The 22,166-nt window shown below is 37.8% G+C and overlaps 1 protein-coding gene across 2 annotated transcripts in view; it reads left to right on the top strand.

The window, feature by feature from the left end:
• Positions 1-22,166, top strand: part of dennd5a (DENN/MADD domain containing 5A) — a 45,689-nt gene that overhangs the window by 19,123 nt on the left and 4,400 nt on the right. The window contains exons 2-15 of one of the 2 annotated variants that reach the window (XM_083558055.1): positions 6,442-6,513; positions 7,422-7,531; positions 7,630-8,230; positions 11,352-11,539; positions 11,929-12,243; positions 13,970-14,185; positions 14,457-14,691; positions 16,242-16,392; positions 16,873-16,966; positions 19,078-19,209; positions 19,335-19,487; positions 20,142-20,229; positions 20,365-20,449; positions 22,003-22,131. In XM_083558055.1, coding sequence (XP_083414181.1) covers positions 6,442-6,513; positions 7,422-7,531; positions 7,630-8,230; positions 11,352-11,539; positions 11,929-12,243; positions 13,970-14,185; positions 14,457-14,691; positions 16,242-16,392; positions 16,873-16,966; positions 19,078-19,209; positions 19,335-19,487; positions 20,142-20,229; positions 20,365-20,449; positions 22,003-22,131 — 2,569 coding nt within the window. The remainder of the gene's footprint in view (positions 1-6,441; positions 6,514-7,421; positions 7,532-7,629; positions 8,231-11,351; positions 11,540-11,928; positions 12,244-13,969; positions 14,186-14,456; positions 14,692-16,241; positions 16,393-16,872; positions 16,967-19,077; positions 19,210-19,334; positions 19,488-20,141; positions 20,230-20,364; positions 20,450-22,002; positions 22,132-22,166) is intronic. The other variant, XM_083558056.1, reaches the window with a different exon arrangement.

Genomic DNA, 22,166 nt, shown 5'->3' with positions numbered 1-22,166 from the left:
AAAAACATATACATTTTCACAAAAATAAGATTTTTAAAACATTTTGTCCAATCAAACAGGGAACGCCCTGCCGCTGCCTTTTTTATTGAATGATTTGTATGGTGTGGGAGTGGAGCATTTGGGTGGGAGCCATGGGGAGGGTGGGGTAGGGTGACAATAGGAATCTTGCCCAGGGTTCCAAAAGGCTAGAAACGGCCCTGTTTACGTAGCATGTAACAGACTCCAGAGACCGGGCAGAGCTGACGGTGTGTATGAGGTGCGTATAATGGTTTGTATGGGGATATGTGTGTGGGAAAGCGGAGGTTGCCAGGTGAAAGCGCGCCAATCTGTGAGTGTGCGCGGGTTTCGCATTGGCGTCGAGGAAACATGCTTTACCCCGAGTGGGTGTGTGTCCTGGCGTGAGTAGGAGAAGTGGAACATGGCGGGGCAAAACTTAAGGAAAAATAAAATAAATTTCTGTCTGTTTAACCATCGCCTGTCATCTCTTTCTTCAAACCCAGAACCAGTGAGATCTGCAATCGTCATCTTGCCACGTGATATAGCAACTTTAATTCAGCAAATCTTACATCTCACCAGTAACTATCTGCTCATTGTTGTGCTCATTACTTAGTGCTCACGCTGCACGCTGGAAAGTCACGTGACCACACACGTGACCACACAGGTTCATTGCCTAAACTGAGACTCCGGGAAAAAAACATTAGATTACACTGTGCCTTTTTATTGTTTTGTTACCGGAACTGAAAATCAGTTTTACGAGCCGGTAACAAAACAATAAAAAAGGCACAGTGTAATCTAATGTATATTTTTTTTCCAGAATATTTTATAAATGTTATTAAAATTATTTAAAAAGGGGAAACATTTAGTAAATGACACCCATTTTAAATCACAAATTTGAAGCTTGCTTATATTATTCTCAAAAAATCTAACTAATAAGATATCTAATCTTATCAGGGACTAGTGCTATGTCTTTTTCACAACTTTTCAGTAAACATGTTCATTCAGGGTCACTGTGAATCTAGATCTTATTACAGGAAATCCTTTACTTTGAGGCATGCTGTTGCATTAAACTAAACATGGATTCCAACATGTACTGTGACATTCTGAAGCAGAACATGATGCTCTCTATTCAGAAACTGGGCTGAAGGCAGTTTTCCTAAATAATAACGACCCCAAACATACCACCAAGATGACAACTGCCTTGCTGAAGAAGCTGAAGCTAAAGATGATGGAGTGGCCAAATATGTCTCTGTGATGTCGTTATAGAGGCGTGGAAGAGGATCCCGGCAACAACCTGTGTAGCTCTGGTGAATTTCATGCCCAGGACACTTTTGACACTTTAACTTAGGGTGAACTCACTTTTGTTGCCAGTTATTTAGACAATAATGGCTGTATGTTCGGTAATCTTTACAAGCTGCACACTGACTATAATATATCCAAGTTTCATTTCTATAGTATTGTCCCTTGATAAGATATACTAAAAAGTGAATGTGCTGAAATGTGAGGGGTGTACTCACTTTTGTAATATACCGTATGTCCCAGGGAATACTTTGCATGATGTGGGAATACAGCCTGGATGTGACACCAGTCCATATCTGTGTTGTGATTGTTTAATGTAAAAATATATCTATGTTGATTGTAGTTCAGGCTTCTTTTATTATTTTTTTTTAATTGTTATAAAATATACAGCTGTAATTCACAAGGTGTCAGAAAATATCTTTAAAACACTCTGTTAGATTTTCTTAGTGGTTGTGATGCTTGGCACCAAAAGGCTCAGATAGAGGCATGTCCTGGCACCCTGGAGGAGATGTAGGAAGTGTTAAAAGCGGAAACGTGACACACTCCTTCTCCCACCTTCCATATGCGCTCTGCAGTGACATCATTTACTTTCTTGTCCCGTTAGTCTGAGGGTTTAATCATAACCTCTTACGATCAAGATCCAAAACCAAACCACAACCCTAACCCACACCTGTGGGTGTGTGTTTGTGTGTGCTTGTGTGTGTGTGTGGGGGGGGGGGTGCACTACAAGTAATAGCACTCTCATAGATATAGCTTTTTGCAGAATGAAGTGCACATGTGAAATGCTATTTAAAAGCAAAAACCAAACAAAGACTCTTTGCTGTACATAAACTTTCCTGTTTTGTAAAAATGCTGGAATAAAATGTTAATTTGAGTAATGACCAATAACCAAAATCGATATTTATATTTAATATGGTGATACCTCACAGTTTGTGTTTACTAAGTATTCTTAGTAACACCTACAATTGTAGAAATCCTTGTCAACTTTTTCAGAGGTATGAATGATTATCAGCCTTGGCACAATACATTTCTTACTGCTCTGGACCGCTAACCAACTGCATTTATTTCTCAGAAGTTGAAACGTTTTGAATCTTTGATGAGCTTGTAAGCAGCACAGCTATTTCAATGCAGTGCAGTGGAACATTTATGCTCATTGCTGCACTTTCTGCATTTAATGAGGTCATATCCTTCAGAAGAACCTTATATATATGTATATACATATATAGCTTTAATTACGGCACGCATTTGCCATGGCATCGTTTCAACAAGCTTCTGCAATGTCACAACATTTCTTCCCGTCCAGAGTTGCAGTAATTTTTCATCAGTATCTTGTATTGTTGATAGGAGAGTTGGACCGCTGCGCAATGTCTTCCCCAGCACATTTCAAAAATTCTCAATGGGGTTAAGGTCTGGACTCTATGGTGACCAATAAAGTTGTGAAAATATTGTCACATGCTCCCTGAACCACTCTTTCACAATTTGAGCCCGATGAATCCTGGCATTTTGGAATATCCCGTGCCATCAGGGAAGAAAAAAATCCATTGATGAAATAACCTGGTCATATTCAGGAAGTCAGTTGTCTGCATTCTTCGGGCTCATAACGTTGCTGAACCGAGTCCTAACCAATTGCAGCAACCCCAGATCATAGCACTGCCCCCACAGGCTTGTACGTTAGGCACTAGGCATGATGGGTGCATCAGTTCATCCGCGGCTTTTCTTACCCTGATGCGCCCATCACTCTGAAACAGGGTAAATCTGGACTCATCAGACCACATGACCTTCTTCCATTGCCCCAAAGTCTTTATGCCCCCTAGCAAATTGAAGACGTTTTTCCAGATTAGCCTCAATGATAAGCGGTTTTCTTAAGGCTACACAGATGTTTTGTCAACAACCCTGTTAAAAAACCTTGAGTTCCCTCCGCAGTGTTCCTGTAAAAATGCTCTTAATTTCACTATTAAACATGAGCCGTGAGTTCCACTGTTGTTTTTTTACGGTTTGATTTCACCAAATGTTTAAATGATCGCTGATCACAATCATTCAAGATTTTTTATCGGCCACATTTCTTCCTCGAAGATCATGGTTCCCGACTGTCCTTCTAGTTTTTAATGATGCGTTGGACAGTTCTTAACCCAATTTTTTGTAGTTTTAACAACCTGCTTAGAGGTTTTCTTTGCTTGATGTATGCCATTAAATTGACCCTTCTGACACTGACATCTTTTTCTCGCGACCACAGGATGTGTCTTCCGACAGGGTTGTTTAAGAAATGAGAAGCTACTCACTGTATTAGTTAGGGTTAAATAACTTGTTTCCAGCTGAAACATAATCATCCATGCAGCAATTATTCAATGGGAGGCTCTTACCTATTTGCTTAGTTAAATCCAGGTGGTGATTTTTTTTTTGGATGGGCAGTGTATAGAGTTGCATATATATATATATATATATATATATATATATATATATATATATATATATATATATATATATATATATATATATATATATATATATATATATATATATACATACACACACACACACACACACAATTTAGTTTCTTACTGTCGTACGCCGTGTAGTCGAATGGTTGTAAGTTGCATAGGTCAAAAGTCGACGACTGCCTGTATATATGTGTGTGTGTGTGTGTGTGTGTGTGTGTGTGTGTGTGTGTGTGTGTGTGTGTGTGTGGTTATTAGTAGAATTAGTGGACTGTCTGGACCTTGTGAAGCTTAGGACGTGTGTGTGTGTCTGTTTTTGAGTCAACAAAACAGATAAACTGACTTGACCTTTAAACGTTTTAGTCTAGAATACATTAGTGATTAGATAACAATGCTATCCTAAACAAAAAGTTTTGTAGCAGCACCCAAGGCACCATATTAACTAGAAACAAAGATCCAAATAGGCCAACATGCTCAACTTCTTTACCACTTTCTCGGACATCGTGGAATGTAGTGGTGCAGGATGTGATTTTAAAAACTACTGAAAGGTGCTAAATAATGGTTGTGTAACTAAAAAACTCGAGTTATTTACCTGCATTGAATATGTGCTCCGCATAGTGGGACCTCTGGTGTTCAAACCGTGCAATTGATTTAGATGTATAATTAATATATACACAGTGTGAATTGAACATCTCTGAAAATTAAACATTCTATGATGCCCAAGGCACAGTTTTGGTACAATGTAATGTTTGGTATTTAGGTCTTTGGCATTTGCATCCTATCGAAAATGTGACCTGTTAAATCTGTTATTTATATATCAGATTTAACTTTGGTTGAATTGTAATATCATAATAAACTCACTCAGGGATAAATCGGTAAATGCTTGAAAAAAACAAAAAAAAAAGCATGCGAAAAGCAAAATTGCACTAAGAAGCTTTTAAAAATTCTTGTATTGTCATGGTGCTTGAGGTTGGTCCTAATGATTTATGTATATATTTTTTTATTATTATTATTTTATATATATATATATATATATATATATATATATATATATATATATATATATATATATATATATATATACTTTATAACCACTGAGAAGTGGATAACACTAATCCCAGTGAGAGGGATATATTAGCCAGCAAGTGAACATTATGTTTATGAACTTCTTTTGCAATTTGCGCTACAGAAGCTCGTCTGTTGGTTCGGACCACATGGACCAGCCTTCACTTCCCACGTGCATCAATGTGCCTTGGCCACTCATGACCCTGTTGCTGGTTCACCACTGTTCCTTCCTTGGACCACATTAGATAATATTGATTACTGCAGACTTGGGAATACCCCACAAGCAGTTTTAGAGATGCTCAAACTCAGTTGTCTAGCCATCAGAAATTGGAAACTCGCTTAAATCCTTACGCTTGCTCATTTTTTTTGCTTCTAACATATGAACTTCAAGGAAGAATGTTCACTTGCTGCCTAATAATATATCCAACCCACTAACAGGTACCATGATGAAGAGATACTCAGTGATATTCACTCACCAGTGATCGATTGACAGCCCTTACACAAAATAATATATATTTATATGTAATAAAAAAAAATAAATAAATAAAATACAGTATATATATATATAAAGAGAGAGAGAAAGAGAGCTTAATTTGCAAATAATATTTTTGCAGAGATCACCACCTGCGACCATATAAGTGTACATGTTATAAATTTGCGTTAGCGTGTAAATTTTTTATAGATCATATATATATATATATTAGAACTATAAAAATGTACACGTTAACACAAATTATTGTTTATATTTTTTTGTTTATGTTTTATTGTTCATATTGTTTATATTGTTTATATTAAACTAAATTATTCCTTATTCTATAATGGGTCTGTTTCCATTTTACATAGTTTTGCTCTAAGTCATGATGTTCACGTTCTGACACTGTTGTAATCAGTACCAACAGGGGCTTTGACTATGTTTAGACTTGTCTGCTACCTCTTTATTAGGGCTCATCTAATTCCACACATTCTTGACCTACATTCCAAACTCAGCTAAGAAACTTGGTCAGCTGTGAGTTTCTCCCATCAAATATACATTACACTTTAGCCCCAAAGCAAACTAAACTAAAGAAAGACGCATGGTGTTTGTCGTGAACATCAAACCATGACTTCTGCCATGTTAAGAAAAAGCACAAAGTAAAAGAAGGGAACACTTTGTTGCACTGTGTTGTTGTATGCATTGTAGTCCACTTTAATATGAGGATTACATCATCATATTACTCAGGCGTACTTCCACATCTGCTTGTGTAACATTTATACTTTAAATCCCAAATGGAATCAGTCCCAAAAAGGAACCAGCTAATACGAGGAATATAGAATATGAGAGAAATATCAGTATACTGAGATGGGGATGAAGGATGTCTCCTGCGTTTGGTCACATTCTTTCTGCAGTTGTGCTCTTTATTGCTCTGATCAGTTCATTGCAAGTTCATCAGAAGCATCATGTTATAGTTATATTTGGTTTCCAAAAGCAAAATCTTTTCTTTTTCAGTGTATCTTCTATATTCTACAAGAATGAACAAAACACATTTTGGTCTGATTTAAAAAAAATGATTTTTTTTTTTTTTTTTTAAGCCTCTCATCCTTCTCTGTAGCGTTATAGCACCTCATAGCCTGTGTTATTAATTGTGTTGTTTTATCTGTTGTGTAGCTTTATGCCAGTATATACAAGCCTCTAAATTCAAAGAGGGTGCCCAAGGAAAGTTGCCGATTGCACGTGAAGGTAAACCTCCCCCCCCTTTACCCCCAAACTTTCTTTCTCCCTCGCTTCCATCTAAGACGATGTTGCTGTTCCTGTCCCGAATGATTCTGCTTGTGCCCTCTAACCCTTTTTAACGTTTAACCTCACGCACACACCAAACCTTTCTGCGCTGCGGTGAAGGGAATTATGAGATGTTCACTTTTCTCCTTTATCACTTTCATCTGGCTGTGCCCCTTTTTTTCGCCTACAAAAAAGGCAGAGAAGACGATCTGTCTGGCTCTCACTCTCACTGCCGATCTGTTAGACTTTCACTGCTGGTCTCCACTTCCTCTCATACTGATTTGGTGCCAGAGGCGTCAGTGGCTCTGGCGTCTGCTTGGTCCTTGTGTGTGATCTGTACTGCTCCTTCACTCTGAATGAGGTTGTTTTGCCATGTCACTCAGGCTTCTCTTTGCATTCGACAGATCCATTGATCATGCTCTTTGCTAATTCATTAAGTTAGGGTGCTTCTGTTCTGCTTTCTTTTTCAACAACAAATATGAAAGAGCTCTCAATCTGGCCAAAATGTCTAAAGCAATAGATATTTTGTGACTGGAGATTTGTCTTTTTTGAACAGAATTCTGTTTCAACCCTAACCAGCAGCAATGTAATGAATTAGGGTTTAAGCTGAATTCTGAACGCTCTCCAGGATCAAGATGGGAGATGCATGAATACTTATTTTATACAATATTCAAGATGAACTGTTTTAACCATTTTTGTCACCTTCGAATGTAAAATCTAGAATGATTTAGAATTCAATGAAGTAACTGCTTCCTTCTGTGCATTAGTTTTTAAAAGACGCGTTTCCTGTGCTTAGGTGTCTTCTGCACTTCCTCTGCCTCTAATCCTGTGTCTCTGTCACTGTTCTCTGTCTGTCTCATTGCTATCAGGTGAGAATTTTGAGCAGAGTCCACTGCGGAGAACGTTTAAATCCAAAGTTCTCGCCCATTACCCCGAGAATGTGGAGTGGAGTCCGTTCGACCAGGATGCAGTGGGCATGGTGAGCAAATCAGTTTATTGTGAAGCGATATTATATTCACCACGTCAAAAAAATCAATGCGGCGTGATACTGAAGCGCTAAATGTCTGTGTCCCGCAGCTTTGCATGCCCAAGGGCCTGTCTTTCCGCACTCAGGCAGACGTACGCGAGCCCCAGTTCCATTCGTTCATCATCACACGCGAGGACGGCTCACGCACCTATGGCTTTGCTCTCACCTTCTATGAGGAAGTGACCAGCAAGCAGATCTGCAGTGCCATGCAAACGCTCTACCACATGCACAATGCCGAGCAGCAGCACGATGCCCAGCCGCGCCTGCAACGCTTCGACTCTTATGACATCGGTCGCGACACACTTTTTGTGTCCAAATGCATCTGCTTGATGGCACCAATGGCCTTCACACAGGCGAGTCGCAAAATCCTCAAGCAACTGCACCAGGCTGTGACGTCTCCACAACCGCCACCGCTGCCACTCGACAGCTACGTGTACAACATCCTGTATGAGGTGCCACTGCCACCCGCTGGTCGTTCGCTCAAATTCTCAGGCGTCTATGCGGCTGTTGTGTGCCAGCGACCCAGCTCTGCCGAGCTGCCGCTCTTCGACTTCCCCATACGGGAGGTTATCGAGCTGCTCGGTGTCGAGAACATGCTGCAGCTCTTCACCTGCGCTCTCCTTGAGATCCAGATCCTGCTCTACTCACAGCGTGAGTCCAGTATTTTTTTGACCAGCTTGAAGTAACTAGTCAGTTAGAGAGAGTTTGAGATTAGGAAATCATGCAGATTTAATTCAGCAGTAAATGAGGATTGACACACATCACATATCAAGCAGGGATTTGTCAAGAAAGCAACAATGAATAACTCTTCACCTTCTCATTAATTAAGAAGCAAAAACTCAGGACTATTAACATCCTGGCATAGTGTGTGCCACATTCCCATTGCAAAACTTTACACATGAAGGTAAAACCTTCTGTCATTCTACAGAGGTTATCAGATTTTGATTAGTTTTAGCCAGAAGCAGTAAAATATTAATCCAATCTCATTTGACATTAAAAAGTGTGTAAATGGTGTTGAAGTCTTTGCATAATGTAGGACAATCAGGCTTATTATTTTATATTTTAATCTAGGGCACAAGCAAAGTGAGCAGGAAGCCATTTTGAATTAGCTTGAACTAAAAAAAAAAGCAGATATTATTTGGACCACAGGTACAAAACAAAGCAAAATACTAATATAAAAACAATTCTTGGGGAAAGTGAATCTAAAATATTTGGGTTAACGATTAAAATTACGATGTTGGCTCATAAATCTGGTCTGAGGAACAGACTTTTATAGTGTAGATGTAGACAGTTATGGGCACACTCTGAAAACTCAGCATTAGTATAGCATGTACAGTATGTTATACTTTATCTCACACAGTTATCTCACACAGTCCCCATGCGCATTTTGAACTATTGCGTACAGGCTTTAGTGTTATTTATAGCAGTTAAATCCAGGTTAACGCTGAATTAGGTTAAAGTTTACTCACTGAGAGCTATGATTTTGCAAGCGATAGCGAGGTCAGCCCCTATAGTGTCAGAGCATATGAATAATAATTGAACTAGATTGCTGAAACAGTGATGTTCAATGAAAAACAAAAAACATGAAAACCAAAGTAAGCCATTTTGGTTTTTAATAAACTCCATGTAACTGGTGAACGGAACAAGACCAAATACATGGATTATATAACAGCCTGTGAAAGCGTCTCATGCAAACGTCAGTCTCTTTTCATGGACCCTTTTAGCTCAGTGTGCGGGGGCTGACGTAAGCACAACTGTTATTGTATAACAGTGTACTTTGAAGCGCAATTTCCCTGTTCACTTATACCTACTACCTACAATGCACACGATGGAAAGAAGCACAGTATCTATCTAGATATAATATCAAATATCTATCTAGATGTTTATTTGCATAATGTGTTATGAATAAAAATTTATAACATTGCAAATATGTGTTCAAATTATGTGCATAATGTGTATTATGTATATATAATGTGTTGCAAACAGGTACAAATACACACAAATGAGGGGCATAAGACACAGTTAAAGACCAAACACTATCTCAAAGCCTATTTCTACCATATAGACCATGTATTAATGTAATATTCCTTCATATTATATGATCTGAATAGTTTTTTTGACTCGTATGCCATATTTCTACTACTTAGATTTATGTAAATTTTTTTCTTTTTACAAAAGTGAAAAGCGGTAGGTTATTAAAAGGTTCAGAATTGAGCAGCAGATTTAGGCATCATATTTATTATAGAAACAAGGAAGAACAAAAAAATCGACAGAGGGACTGCTCAAGTGCATCAGCGGGATGTTGCCTAGCAACCCCCTCCCACCAGTCAAGTGGGACGTGGTGATGCAGCAGAAATATAATTGGCTAGAAATTACATCATCCCTTTTTTCCCCTCAAGAAGACGCAGCAGAACGTGGAAGGGTGTGAGATTCCAAAGGAAAAGCATGTAACCAGACGGCCACACAAACACACACACACACACACACACACACACACACACACACACACACACACACACACACACACACACACACACACAGGCAAACCGATGCTGCCTACGAAAAAGGAGATGGCTGCTAGTGTGGGTCTAAAAATAGAATCACTTCCGTTTATGTTGATCTTATGGTCAAGCAACGGTTTTGTGCAATGCTCTGCTGCATAGCTCAGATTGAAAACATTCAGGTTCATTTATTTACTGTTGAGGGTGGTAAAGGACCTCGTTTACCCCGAGCATGTGATGATGAAGTGATGAATGATCTCATTAAAGTGCAACATTTCTCCAACTCGTAACAGATGTGCATGACTGAATAGGTCCATTGTTGGTCCTCAGGGTCACAATACACTGGATAGATTAGTATTCTTGTCTCTTAGACACAAGCCATTTGCTGTGGGGAATAAATACCTGAAAGGGAAACAACCAGGGAGTGACAACAAACTAAAATAGATTTTTGGAAAAAAATACAGTTATTCTGATCCAGCTTTTTCTTTTCTTTTTTTTTTTATTGGCAACATGTTATTATTTCCTTATTTGGCATAGTCTTTACTTCTGGCTTCTCATTTAGGATTCTGTATATATATAGAGTATAATGCATCTCTTCAACCATGATATTTTAATGCGTAAGTGTCCTCATGGGGAACTTATTGTAAACCAGGAGAGGGTTAGGAATACAAAGCTTGAAAGCTAAGTGGAAATTCAGAAGGTCATCGAGCTCCACTGAGCTGTGCTACCCTCTTTGTTATTTAAAGGCCTTCAGTTTTCAAAGGAGGTCTCATAGAAACAGTAAACAGTGGATAACCTAAATACTGGCTTAAACTGCACTGAACTGATTGGAATACATGCATATGATATTAAAAGAATAGCCTCCATTATTTTAACCTAAGCTCTCTCCACTTCACTTGTCCAATTACCACTGTGATTAGTATTGATGTTCTTCTTTGTTAAAAGGAAGGAAGGAAGCTGTTTACTTGCAACTCATTTTTAATGGAATTCTAAGGGTAATTATTGGGACAGTTAATAAACATTACACAATATATAAAGCAAATGAAGAACTAAAACCAATACATTATACTCTAACATTAAGGGTGTTAATAGAGACTGTGAAAAAATGCAACTGTGTTGAAATGACCATGAGCAAATAATATAGTTCTATAATCATGAATTATGTAAATAGTCAGTAAATTGGGTCTAGTTGAAAAAACCCTCAGCTCTCATAATGTCGCTCATTTCAACCGTACGTGCTCTTATCGTGTCTTTTTTCATGTGTCGAGCAGATTACCAGCGGCTGATGACCGTAGCCGAGAGCATCACGGCTTTAATGTTCCCTTTCCAGTGGCAGCATGTCTACGTGCCCATCTTACCCGCCTCGCTGCTGCACTTCCTAGACGCGCCAGTGCCTTACCTTATGGGCCTTCACTCCAACGGCCAGGACGACCGCACCAAGCTGGAACTGCCTCAGGAGGTCAGGAGTCATGGACGTCACTTTTTTTTTTCATGTGTTGAACTTTAGAGTAGAAGAGGTGATAGTGGTCCATTGTTTCATTCATCCGTGAGTGCTTTACAGTAGCACATTTTTACTATTGAACCTATTAACTCACAGTTGAGATCATTTGTAAAGACTGGGTTTACTGCATTTGAAGAAAACAGCAGCTTGTCTTTGTTCTTGTGTGATAATGTGAATAAAATTCAATTTATTTGTTCGAGATGTAAAAAAAATAATCTTATATCTATATAAATATAAGCTGTCATGCTGATCAAGTCACTACATACTGTACCAGACTAACCCTAGACTCGGACGCTTCAGTTTGCTTTACATAAAAGAGATATCTCTTTTTTTTTCTCAACTCCCAGGCCAATCTGTGCTTCGTCGACATTGACAACCACTTTATTGAGCTTCCTGAAGATTTGCCTCAGTTTCCCAACAAATTGGAGTTCATCCAGGAGATCTCAGAAGTTCTGATGGCATTCGGTGTGTCTCCAGAAGGAAACGTGCACTGCAGCGAAGGACCAAGCAAGCTAAAGGGCTTCCGGGCAGCGGACATGGCTTCCGACAAACGTAACGGGAACCTGGCCAGCTCTCCGCTGAACTCCTACCTGCTGAGGGAGAACGAGACTATCGCACGGCTACAGGCCCTGGTCAAAAGAACCGGAGTCAGCCTGGAGAAGGTGAGTCTACTGAAGACTAAAGAGACGTTTCACTCACAAATATGGTGGACACCTGATTATCACACACATGTATATGCTATTTGGAAATCCCATTCTAGATTTTGGAGAATGGCTGGTAGGCTTTGTGTTTATTCAGCCACAATAGTAATAGGTCAAGTCAGGTCAATCATTTATATCAGGTGAGGAGGCCTGATGTGCAGTGTTCCGGTTTATCCAAAAGATGTTTAGTGGGGTTAAGGGCTCTGTGCAGACCAATCAAATTATTCCACTCCATCTTTCAAACCATGTGTTCATGGAGCTAGCTTGGTTCACGGGACATAGCCTTTCCCGGAGAGGTTTGAGCCTTTTATTTATAATATAGGAAAATTGTAATACTACAGCATACAAAAACATTATATAGATTTGTGTGCTTACAATTTCGTGGAAACAGTTTTGGAAAGAACTTCATATGAGTGAGTACAGTCAGGAATCTACAAACATTTGGCCAGATAATTCTGTCTACACCCATGAGTAACACTTTTGATACATTCAGTTTCCATCAATGGGAAATTATTTTCTTTGCCAACAGCTCATTGCATCCACCAATCCTATGATGACAGGAAACCAACTTTTTTTACCAAACAAGGTCAAAAGTGTATCTAATCTAATAAAATATGCCAAACTAGTTATCTCAAGGGATGGTTAGACTAAAGGAACTAAATCCTCATGTCCACTCAACACAATATAATTTGGATATAAGATGTAGTTCTGTCCTCACAGTGTACATAAAATATATTAGCTCGGCTTTTGGGGGACAGATGCTACCTAGCTACTGTATATGTGTCTATTATTTTGTTCTACACTAATTTCAGCATCTGGCTTTACCTTGCGTTTGACCTTGATTCACTTAAAAAACAGGGTTTGTATATTTGCATTATTTTTATAAATAGATTGTTTTATTAGATATGTTCTTTTGAGTAAAGATTAGCACACACAATTCCCATATTCATGCTATAATAAAATCTGAATAAAGTATTAAACATGTATAACTATTTGTATTAAATACTTCTGTCACCCTATAGCACTTGGCCTCTTTGTCACGTTTAATATTTTGCATGCGATATTTGTTTCATTAATTTGTTTTACTGCCATTGTCCCATTGTCTAAAACACCTGTAAAGAAAATCTCTTTAAATGGTTACATGGTAAACATAATAATAGATAATTAATTGTTCTTAGCGAGTTTTTTGTTTATTAATATCTTGCAAGAAAAGTTGCATGCTCACGCACGTCCATTTTTGCATGCTCACGTCCATAATAGAAGTTAGTGGCTGCTTGTGTTTCTGTTGTTTGGACCCAGTTTTCATTTGTACGTTCATAAGGTTTCTGTGCTGGTTTTGCTGTTTTACCCCCTTTTGCATCAGGAACAGGGTCTCTGGGGAAATAATACCTCTAGTCTGCTTAGCTCCAAAAAAAAGGGCACTTCCTTTCCCAGGCTTTTGTGTGATGCTGAAATAAGCTTTCTGACTTTTAAACCCACCTTTGAATTTTGCCCTCTTTTATTTCTGAAGAACAGTTTCTTCTCTAATAATCAAGGGGGATTATAGGAAGGGAACATTAAAGTAATAGTAAAGCTTTGCTCTTAGACACTTCTGCTCAGATCATTTACCTTTGAGGACTTTTGAAGTTTGGATTTGTTCAGCAGATGATTTGTGGGTGTTTTTGTGTGTCTGTGATTTGTCTGGCAGCTGGATGTAAAAGAGGACTCGTGCACTAATAAGGATATGAAGATGCAGTGTGATGAAGAGGAACTGAAGATGCACCAGCTGAACATTCGAGTGAGGGAGGTTTTCGCCAACCGTTTTACACAGATGTTTGCAGACTATGAGGTCTTTGTCATCCAGCCCAGCCAGGACAAAGAATCCTGGTTTAGTAACCGGGACCAGATGCAGAACTTTGACAAGGTGAACATCTGCTTACGCTCTATAAACTGCTCATTATCATGCATTTTTTTTATTTGATATCCTGTTTGTAAACAGGATTTTTTATATGTTGGACCTGGGTCAGGTTTGAGAGAACATTCATGTTTAGCAAGTCACAAATGTGCCAATTTTGTTTTTCCCTCTTCTGAAAAGTTCCTTTATTGCAAAATGTCCTTCATTTTATGTTAGAAATGAAGTTATAGCATTGAATGTGCTATGCAGAATAATATTTTCAAACGTTTTGTCCCCTCAGGCCTCCTTCCTGTCAGACCAGCCAGAACCCTACCTACCTTTCCTGTCCCGCTTCCTGGAGACGCAGATGTTTGCCTCTTTTATCGACAGCAAGATCTTATACCACGATGATGAAGACAAAGAGCACACGCTGCGAGTGTTCGACAGTCGTGTGGAGAAGGTGCGGTTGTTGAACGTCCGGACGCCGACCCTGCGCACCTCCATGTACCAGAAATGCACCAACATTGATGAAGCAGGTAAGAGCAGGCACAAGAGGAAATTCAGGCATATTCCCTAAAGCCAGTCAGGTTTTTTTTCTTATTTTGCATTGTGCCTGAGAAACAAAGTGTTGATGCAAGTGGATGAAATGGTCACTTGTTAAAATGTGGATACAATTCACAATCCAAAGAGCATAAATTGTGGGGGAGGTTTCCCTCTGGTGGTGAGGGGGTGAATTGTCCCTGCTAGACATGACAGAAATGTGTAAAACAAAAATGTTTATTAATGCTTAATACAGCTTATTTGCAATTTCAGTACTTGTAGGTTTTTATGGTGTTTAAAAAATATATTGTTGGTGAAGAGATGGTTTCTATAATTACCTGAATATTGGAAATGCTACTAAAGTCCCGTTTAGCATGTTTCTCTGTCATCGGAAAAGTAATGTGCTCACAGCATATGTAATACAACTAGAGTTGCCTATCTGCATTATTAAAATTTGCAAATTCTCTTAAATTGTTCTTTCACAAATGTTGTCCTAAATTCAAATGTCTATAATATGAAATACAAGATTAGAAGTAAAAGGCTCAGATTGCAGGTCCAATGTGTACATAAGATTCTGTACAGTTTGTTGTTGATGAATGATGAATAAAGGCATTAGAATCATGCAGATATTTTTGGAAATCATGCTCATTATCATTATTCCTTTATTAGTTCTGTCTCGGCAGCTAGGAGAAATACTATCATTTTCTTTAAAAAAAAATTGATTTCTAAAGAGGCTGATATCATTTTAAAGCACACTTAATTTTTGCAAAAAAAAATTATTTAATTGAATATTTTTTATAATTTGTTGTGTTGATTTAGTGGTAAAATCCTTGTTATTCGAATCTATTTACATGCCCTTCACCTATTAAATGATTGTTTCATATACATCATCGGACTGTTTCAGATTTAAAAAGAAATACATAGTTTTGGTTATTATTTTGCTCATTGTTTGTCTCCCTGCTGCTATTAGACTTTACAATCAGATCTGTTCCCAGTGAACCAGTCATCATAACACACACTGTTATTACTGTTTTTAACTGTGCAATACCAATCTTATCTCTTATCCTATCTCTTATCTTATCTTATATTGGAATATAATTTCTCTTTCTGTGTAAAAACAGAAAAGTAAGTTTTTTTTAGTATGTTGATATATATATATATATATATATATATATATATATATATATATATATATATATATATATATATATATATATATATATTATTATTTTTTTTTTCCACCGCAAAATGAGTAAATAAGCTCTCTTACTCTTATATATATATTTTCCTTTATCAGACAGAGATCCTGTCAAATTGTATATAGTATTCATTGTAGAAAATATAGTTCTAACAGGCAGAACGGTGTGGAGGGTGAGAGGAGGTGTTGGATTGTGTAATGCTTACTCACAGCTTGAAGTGTGGGTGAGATTTAGCAACTGGATCTTCTCTTTTTTCTCATTCTGCATGAGTCATGCTGGCTTTTGTGTGACATAAGTAAGAAAAGAAAAAAATTTTCTCAGTGCTTCTGGCATTACTTGTCCTACAGAAAAGGCTATCGAGATGCGGCTAGTAAAGATTGACCACACGGCTGTGCACCCACACCTGCTGGACATGAAGATTGGACAGGGTCGTTACGAGCAGGGCTTCTTCCCCCGACTACAGTCTGACGTGCTGGCCACCGGACCCACCAGCAACAAGTGAGATGCTGTAACATCAGAGGACCTAATATTACATGACTATTATTTATTTCAGTTAACTGAAAAGATGTGAATGAATAGGAAAATGTGCACTCATTAGAGTACAGTAAATAAATACAGAACAGTGAATTTCACATTCACTTCCAGACCCATCCAAGCTAAAACTAATTAAAATTCTATTTAATTTAATGCAGCTGTTTTAATATAGTATGTCTTTTAAAGATTGAAACACAGAATATGAGTGTACTGGCGTTAATAGATATGAATGTAATATACCATGGAGCTTAATTTACTGTGAAATGCAGAACATTACTCTGAATGACAATACAGCACTGAAGGACCTTTTTAATTTCCTCGTAAAATTTGAAGTTAAATTGAAATGAGATCATGGAGTATTATATTAATGCACTGTAATAATTCTCTATAAAGGGAATGTGTAGGCTGCTTTAATATTCATAAACCATGTTCTGTTTTTTTCAGGTGGACTAAACGCAGTGCTCCTGCACAGTGGAGAAGGAGGGACAGACAGAAGCAGCATGCAGAGCACCTTTACCTGGACAACGACCAGCGTGAGGCAAGAACTCCCCCCTTTATTTATTTGACTTCTTTCCTGTTGGTTTATTTCTTGCTTTGATTTCTGTCTTTTTTTTTAAATTTACCGTATTTTTCAGACTATAAGCTGCTATTTTTTGAACCCCGCAGCTTATTTATGAATTTTTCCTGGGTTTTTCCCGGTTTCACAAACTTCAAGCCAAAAAACTGAACCCAATAACATTAGACCAATGACATTTCCGAACGGAAACGAAAAAAACACACCTCACCTGTGTTCTGAGCTGCACGGCATCGGGAGAAAAAACGTTTTTTTCTTAAACACACGACGATGCCAAAAGAAAAACTCCCGAGAGAAATAGCTGTGAAAGGAAGGAGGAAGACAGTGAACAATGAGTTTCTTGGTCGGCTACTGTTTGGATACAAGCCGTTGTAACGTGTTGAGTCTGGGTCAAGTGGGAGCTCGCTAACTCCAGTTGCAACAGAAATCATATAAGCACAGACAGGTTTCCAAAACTCATGCTTTTTAATTTTTCTTGGTCCCAGCGTTACGGGTTAGTCAAAGAAACTTAGAAATGAGCATCAGAAAATAATGAACACATAATCCTCGTTCTTGCACACATGCAGTAATAGCGGAAAAAAGGCTATTCCCAAAATACCGCTATGCTCCTAAAGGAAGCGCAACATATTTCACCCGTTACACCGTGTAAAAGACACTGTCTTTCATTAAAGCCTGTGTAAAGTTCATTAGTTTTAATACACAGGTGCGGCTTATTTATGTTTAAATTTATGTCAAATTCAGTGAAATTACGGTAAAAATTTCCATTTAGCATTTAATTGATTGTTCTTTTTGTGCCTTGCCCATCAACTGCCACCTTTTTTGTCCTCCCTTTTCTTTTCCTGCATGATCCTGTTCACTTTTCTTTTACATATTCGACACACACACACACACACACACACACACACACACACACACACACACCTTCAGCATTTGGAGTGTTTGTTTCCAGCTTTTACTGTCTCTGGACCACTACTGGCACTCACAATCCCGCAGGCCGTGTATAAAGTCTGTCATGGTGGATGCGGTATGTGCTGGTTATAAGGTTGATCTGCAGAAGTCATGTGTTTCTGTTGTTTTAGGGCCCTAACACATCAAGCCAATTGTTACCTTGTGAATAACCACTGCTTGGAGTATGTGGTGTAGTCTAGTGGATGAGAGGGTTGTGATTGTACATGGAAAAAGAAAACGGAATCTATAGAATATCTACAAGCAGAGCATATTAGAACATGTTTTTGTTTTACCCTGTCGGTAATTTTCCAGTTTATATTCATTATCTATTTCTCCCCATCACACTACACGCGGTTTCCGCAGAGTCTTGAAAAAACTTTTTTAAAAAAGCCTGTAAAATAAAAAAAAGTTTAGGCTTTAAAAAGTCTAAGATTCGCTGTTCTAGGTCTTAAATAATTTTAAACAGGTTTTAATTTTTCCATTGTACATGTAATGCTACCTCTAATGCTAATTGAAATGCTCCCGCAGCACTTTTTTTTTTTTTGGTTTGTTTCATTGGTTTTATAGTTCTTTCTTTTGCTACATACACATGGAGCAAGTTATCTCCTTTCACACAGACAAAAGCAAAAAAATAATGTTGATATTTTAATTTTTAAATATCAACATTACAGTATCCCAGAGTGCAGAATTGGTTAACAGTGGGCTAGCAGTAGGTTAGCATTAGTTCTCCAACATTAGCTTAATGTGTCAAAGCCCTTAGGTCATACATTGTTACTTTTGATCATATTTGTGCACGTGTTTTTATGTGCCTTTTGTCACATTCATTTTACTTATCAGCCATCCAGTTGGTCACTTGTTGGTTTTTAATGTGCAAATTTCAAATAGCAAAAGAGTTTTGAAGAGACTTTTGTAGAACATATTGGTGCTCCTGCTTTTGAGTTTAAGATACAGTTTACAAGTGTACAATTATTTGGCAGCTCGAACCAGACTACCACAGAAGTAGTGGTTGTGCTAGTTCTCTGAAAAATAAATAAAATGGTGAGAAGTGTAGAAACAACACTGTTTAGAGCATTGCTGTGGTCTGCACAATCTAGCAGCCATTCAGATTTTCCACTCTGCAATTGCAGAAGTACATCCAGGAGGCTCGTAACCTTGGCACCACCATCCGCCAGCCCAAACTGTCCAACCTGTCCCCTTCTGTCATCGCTCAGACCAACTGGAAGTTTGTGGAGGGTTTACTGAAGGAATGCAGAAATAAGGTATGTCGTATTTAAAAATTGGCTTTGGGAAATGGATCTGTGCATGATGGTTCACTGAAACTGCATAAAAAACATTTTTAGTATGCGATGATCTCTGAAGTAATGATAGTGTATTCTTCGTCCAGACAAAGCGCATGCTGGTCGAAAAGATGGGCAGGGAAGCAGTGGAGCTTGGTCATGGTGAGGTCAGCATCACCGGCGTGGAAGAGAACACACTCATTGCTAGCCTGTGTGATCTGCTGGAGAGAATCTGGAGCCATGGGCTGCAGGTTAAACAGGTACAGCAGGAACACTCATACACAAATACACAATGAATACGTACAATGGGTTTTCATTTACCTTCTGCCTTAGGACAATTGAGAACATCAGTATTAGATATAGGGATATACTTTATTTTAGTTAACAATAATTGACACTTTTACAGTTATGTACTGTTAATAAATTGGAAACAAAGAATATATAATAAAGGGCAATGAGAGAGAGATTATTTATTTTGGTGATGATAGTGATTATTGTGATTATGATTAATATTTTTATTATTGTTATTATTATTATGATTATGTGGCTTTTGTGGATACATTTATATATGTAATAAAACATATGTTCTTCCAGAACATTTTTTTACCTTAGCAAATTTGTTTTTTAATTACATTTTGTAAGTTGGAAAAAATCACATGTAGACACTATGTACAATATTTCATATGTACATTCTGTATTACTATGCAGGTGGTGGCCTTTGTGTTTGCATATAACCTTTAATGTTATAGAAACACAGTGACTATTTTTTCATGCTTGCAATGATGCAAAAGGTGAATTAACATGTTCATGCATGTGTATGTCTTATCTCTCTCTCTCTCTCTCTCTCTCTCTCTCTCTCTCTCTCTCTCTCTCTCTCTCTCTCTCTCTCTCTCTCTCTCTCTTTGCTGTATTAGGGGAAATCTGCCTTGTGGTCACACCTGCTGCATTATCAGGAGAGCAAAGAGAAGAGAGATGCCACACCAGCCGGCTTAGGGCCTCCTGGTAATAAATATTCTGTCTTTTCTAAATAACAAAAACATTAATGAGTTACTTCTGCAATGTTTTACTCTTGTGTACTTTGATGCGGAGGTCTTATGTTTCTCATGTTTTAAGGTTTTATGTCTTTTATGTTTTAAGGTCTCATTCATGACACAGAAAGGCGGAAATCAGATGCCAGCTTCGCACTGCCGCCTCTTAAAATCTCTTTGATTGAGGACATGAGGTCAGTGTGAAGGACTGCTCATTTTAATTTCATCTGGACTGCCATCCTGTGGCATGTAAATATAAATATGAAGCTGCAGTAAAGTGCTTTTAGAGAAGAGTAACTCAAACAGAGTTTTTCATTAGTGTTCATTATTATTCTAGTTAATTCAAAGATTATATATATATATATATACTGTATATATTTTCGTATTAAATATTAAAACTTAAGCAATTCCCATTACATATACACATTTATCTGGGAGATAGAATGATGGATTTGGGTTAATGTCGTCTCACCACATTGTGTGAAGAAGATGAAAACAGGTCGTTGTGTCTCGTCATGTTATTTCCAGTCTAATTAGTTCAAGCCCTCCAGCAGGATTTTCTGATGAACCAGTGAAACAGTGCAGGAAATCCTTTAACATGCCCCACCAAACACAGAGCTTTCCCTCTGCAACTTTACTTACAAAGTCTTAATTAAAACATGTTTTCGTATTGTTTATTTGTCAATAATTGCACCATAATTTATAGTAAATGCTTTATATTCGATTTCCCTTAGATGTTACCTTTAAATAGGTGTCTTTATTGATGTTAATAAATACTGATAATGACAGAACTCTGGCAATTCAGCTTCAATTATTCCATTAAAGTTATTTCAGGTGTTTATTTGACCTTATTTGTTGCATTTAGAAATATTTAATAAAAGCATCAATTATTGGAGCATGTTAGCCTGTTACCATTTCGGTTTGTTAATATGAACTTTTTATATTAGTGTTAGTTTGACAGAAAAACTTTTTTCAGGTTACCTAATCGCCATTTTATTCTTATTCTTAGAAATTCTAGAAAGTAAAGGGTCAGTGCTATTTAGAGGGGCTTGGGTTACTTTAGTGAGAAGCTCAGGGGATGTGGTGGCACTTACAGACTGCAAACAGCAAATGTGCCTGGACAGCTCTGCCAAGATACTGTCTCCAAGGGACAAAAGCAGGCTGGCTGATGATATGTGGGCTGAAATTAAAGCTCCTCTTGCTGACCTCATTCCCTCTCCAAGTTCTCAATGCTAGTGGGGTATTGGACTTTATAGAACACAATAATCTACACCAACTGTTGTGCAAATTAAACAGAGAAAAAAAAAAGTTGGATATGTTGCGAAACAATGTGGAATAAAAAATAAAGGATTTTTAAAATGTAATCTTGTAAAATGTAAAAAAAAAAAAAAATGCCTGCTTTAGTTATATTGGCAGCCAGAAGAGCTTTTAATTCTTTAAAAAATGATAACAGATTTCAATGATTTGTTGATTGTGTGTAAGTGGATAACGTTTAGTTAATAATTGTCTGAATACAGTTCCGTTCCCACACCCACACCGTTCCTAAACTGTCCTCTTGCATCTCGAAAAACGAATACTATATATTTATATAATTTTGTTGTAGGTACATCACGAGTTTCATTGAAAATAAAATTGTGTACACATCGGTGGTAACATTCTAACTAAAACCTTTCTATCAGCATTGCAGGAACGTTATAGAATCATGTTTAAAAGCACTTATAAGACAGCATATCCCCTTTTTTTCCAGGCACATTCGGAACATGGGAGAGATTAAGACGGATGTAGGGAAGGCCAGAGCCTGGGTGCGTCTCTCAATGGAGAAGAAACTGCTGTCCAGACACCTCAAGCAGCTCCTGTCTGATCACGAACTCACCAAGTAAAAAACACCACTATGATGCATATTACTCACAG

The sequence above is a fragment of the Silurus aristotelis genome (assembly GCF_946808225.1).
Source record: "Silurus aristotelis genome assembly, chromosome: 13".
Classification (NCBI taxonomy): Eukaryota; Metazoa; Chordata; class Actinopteri; order Siluriformes; family Siluridae; genus Silurus; species Silurus aristotelis.
The sequence above is the reverse complement of the archived record's forward strand: the minus strand, read 5'-3'. Positions and strand labels throughout refer to the sequence as shown.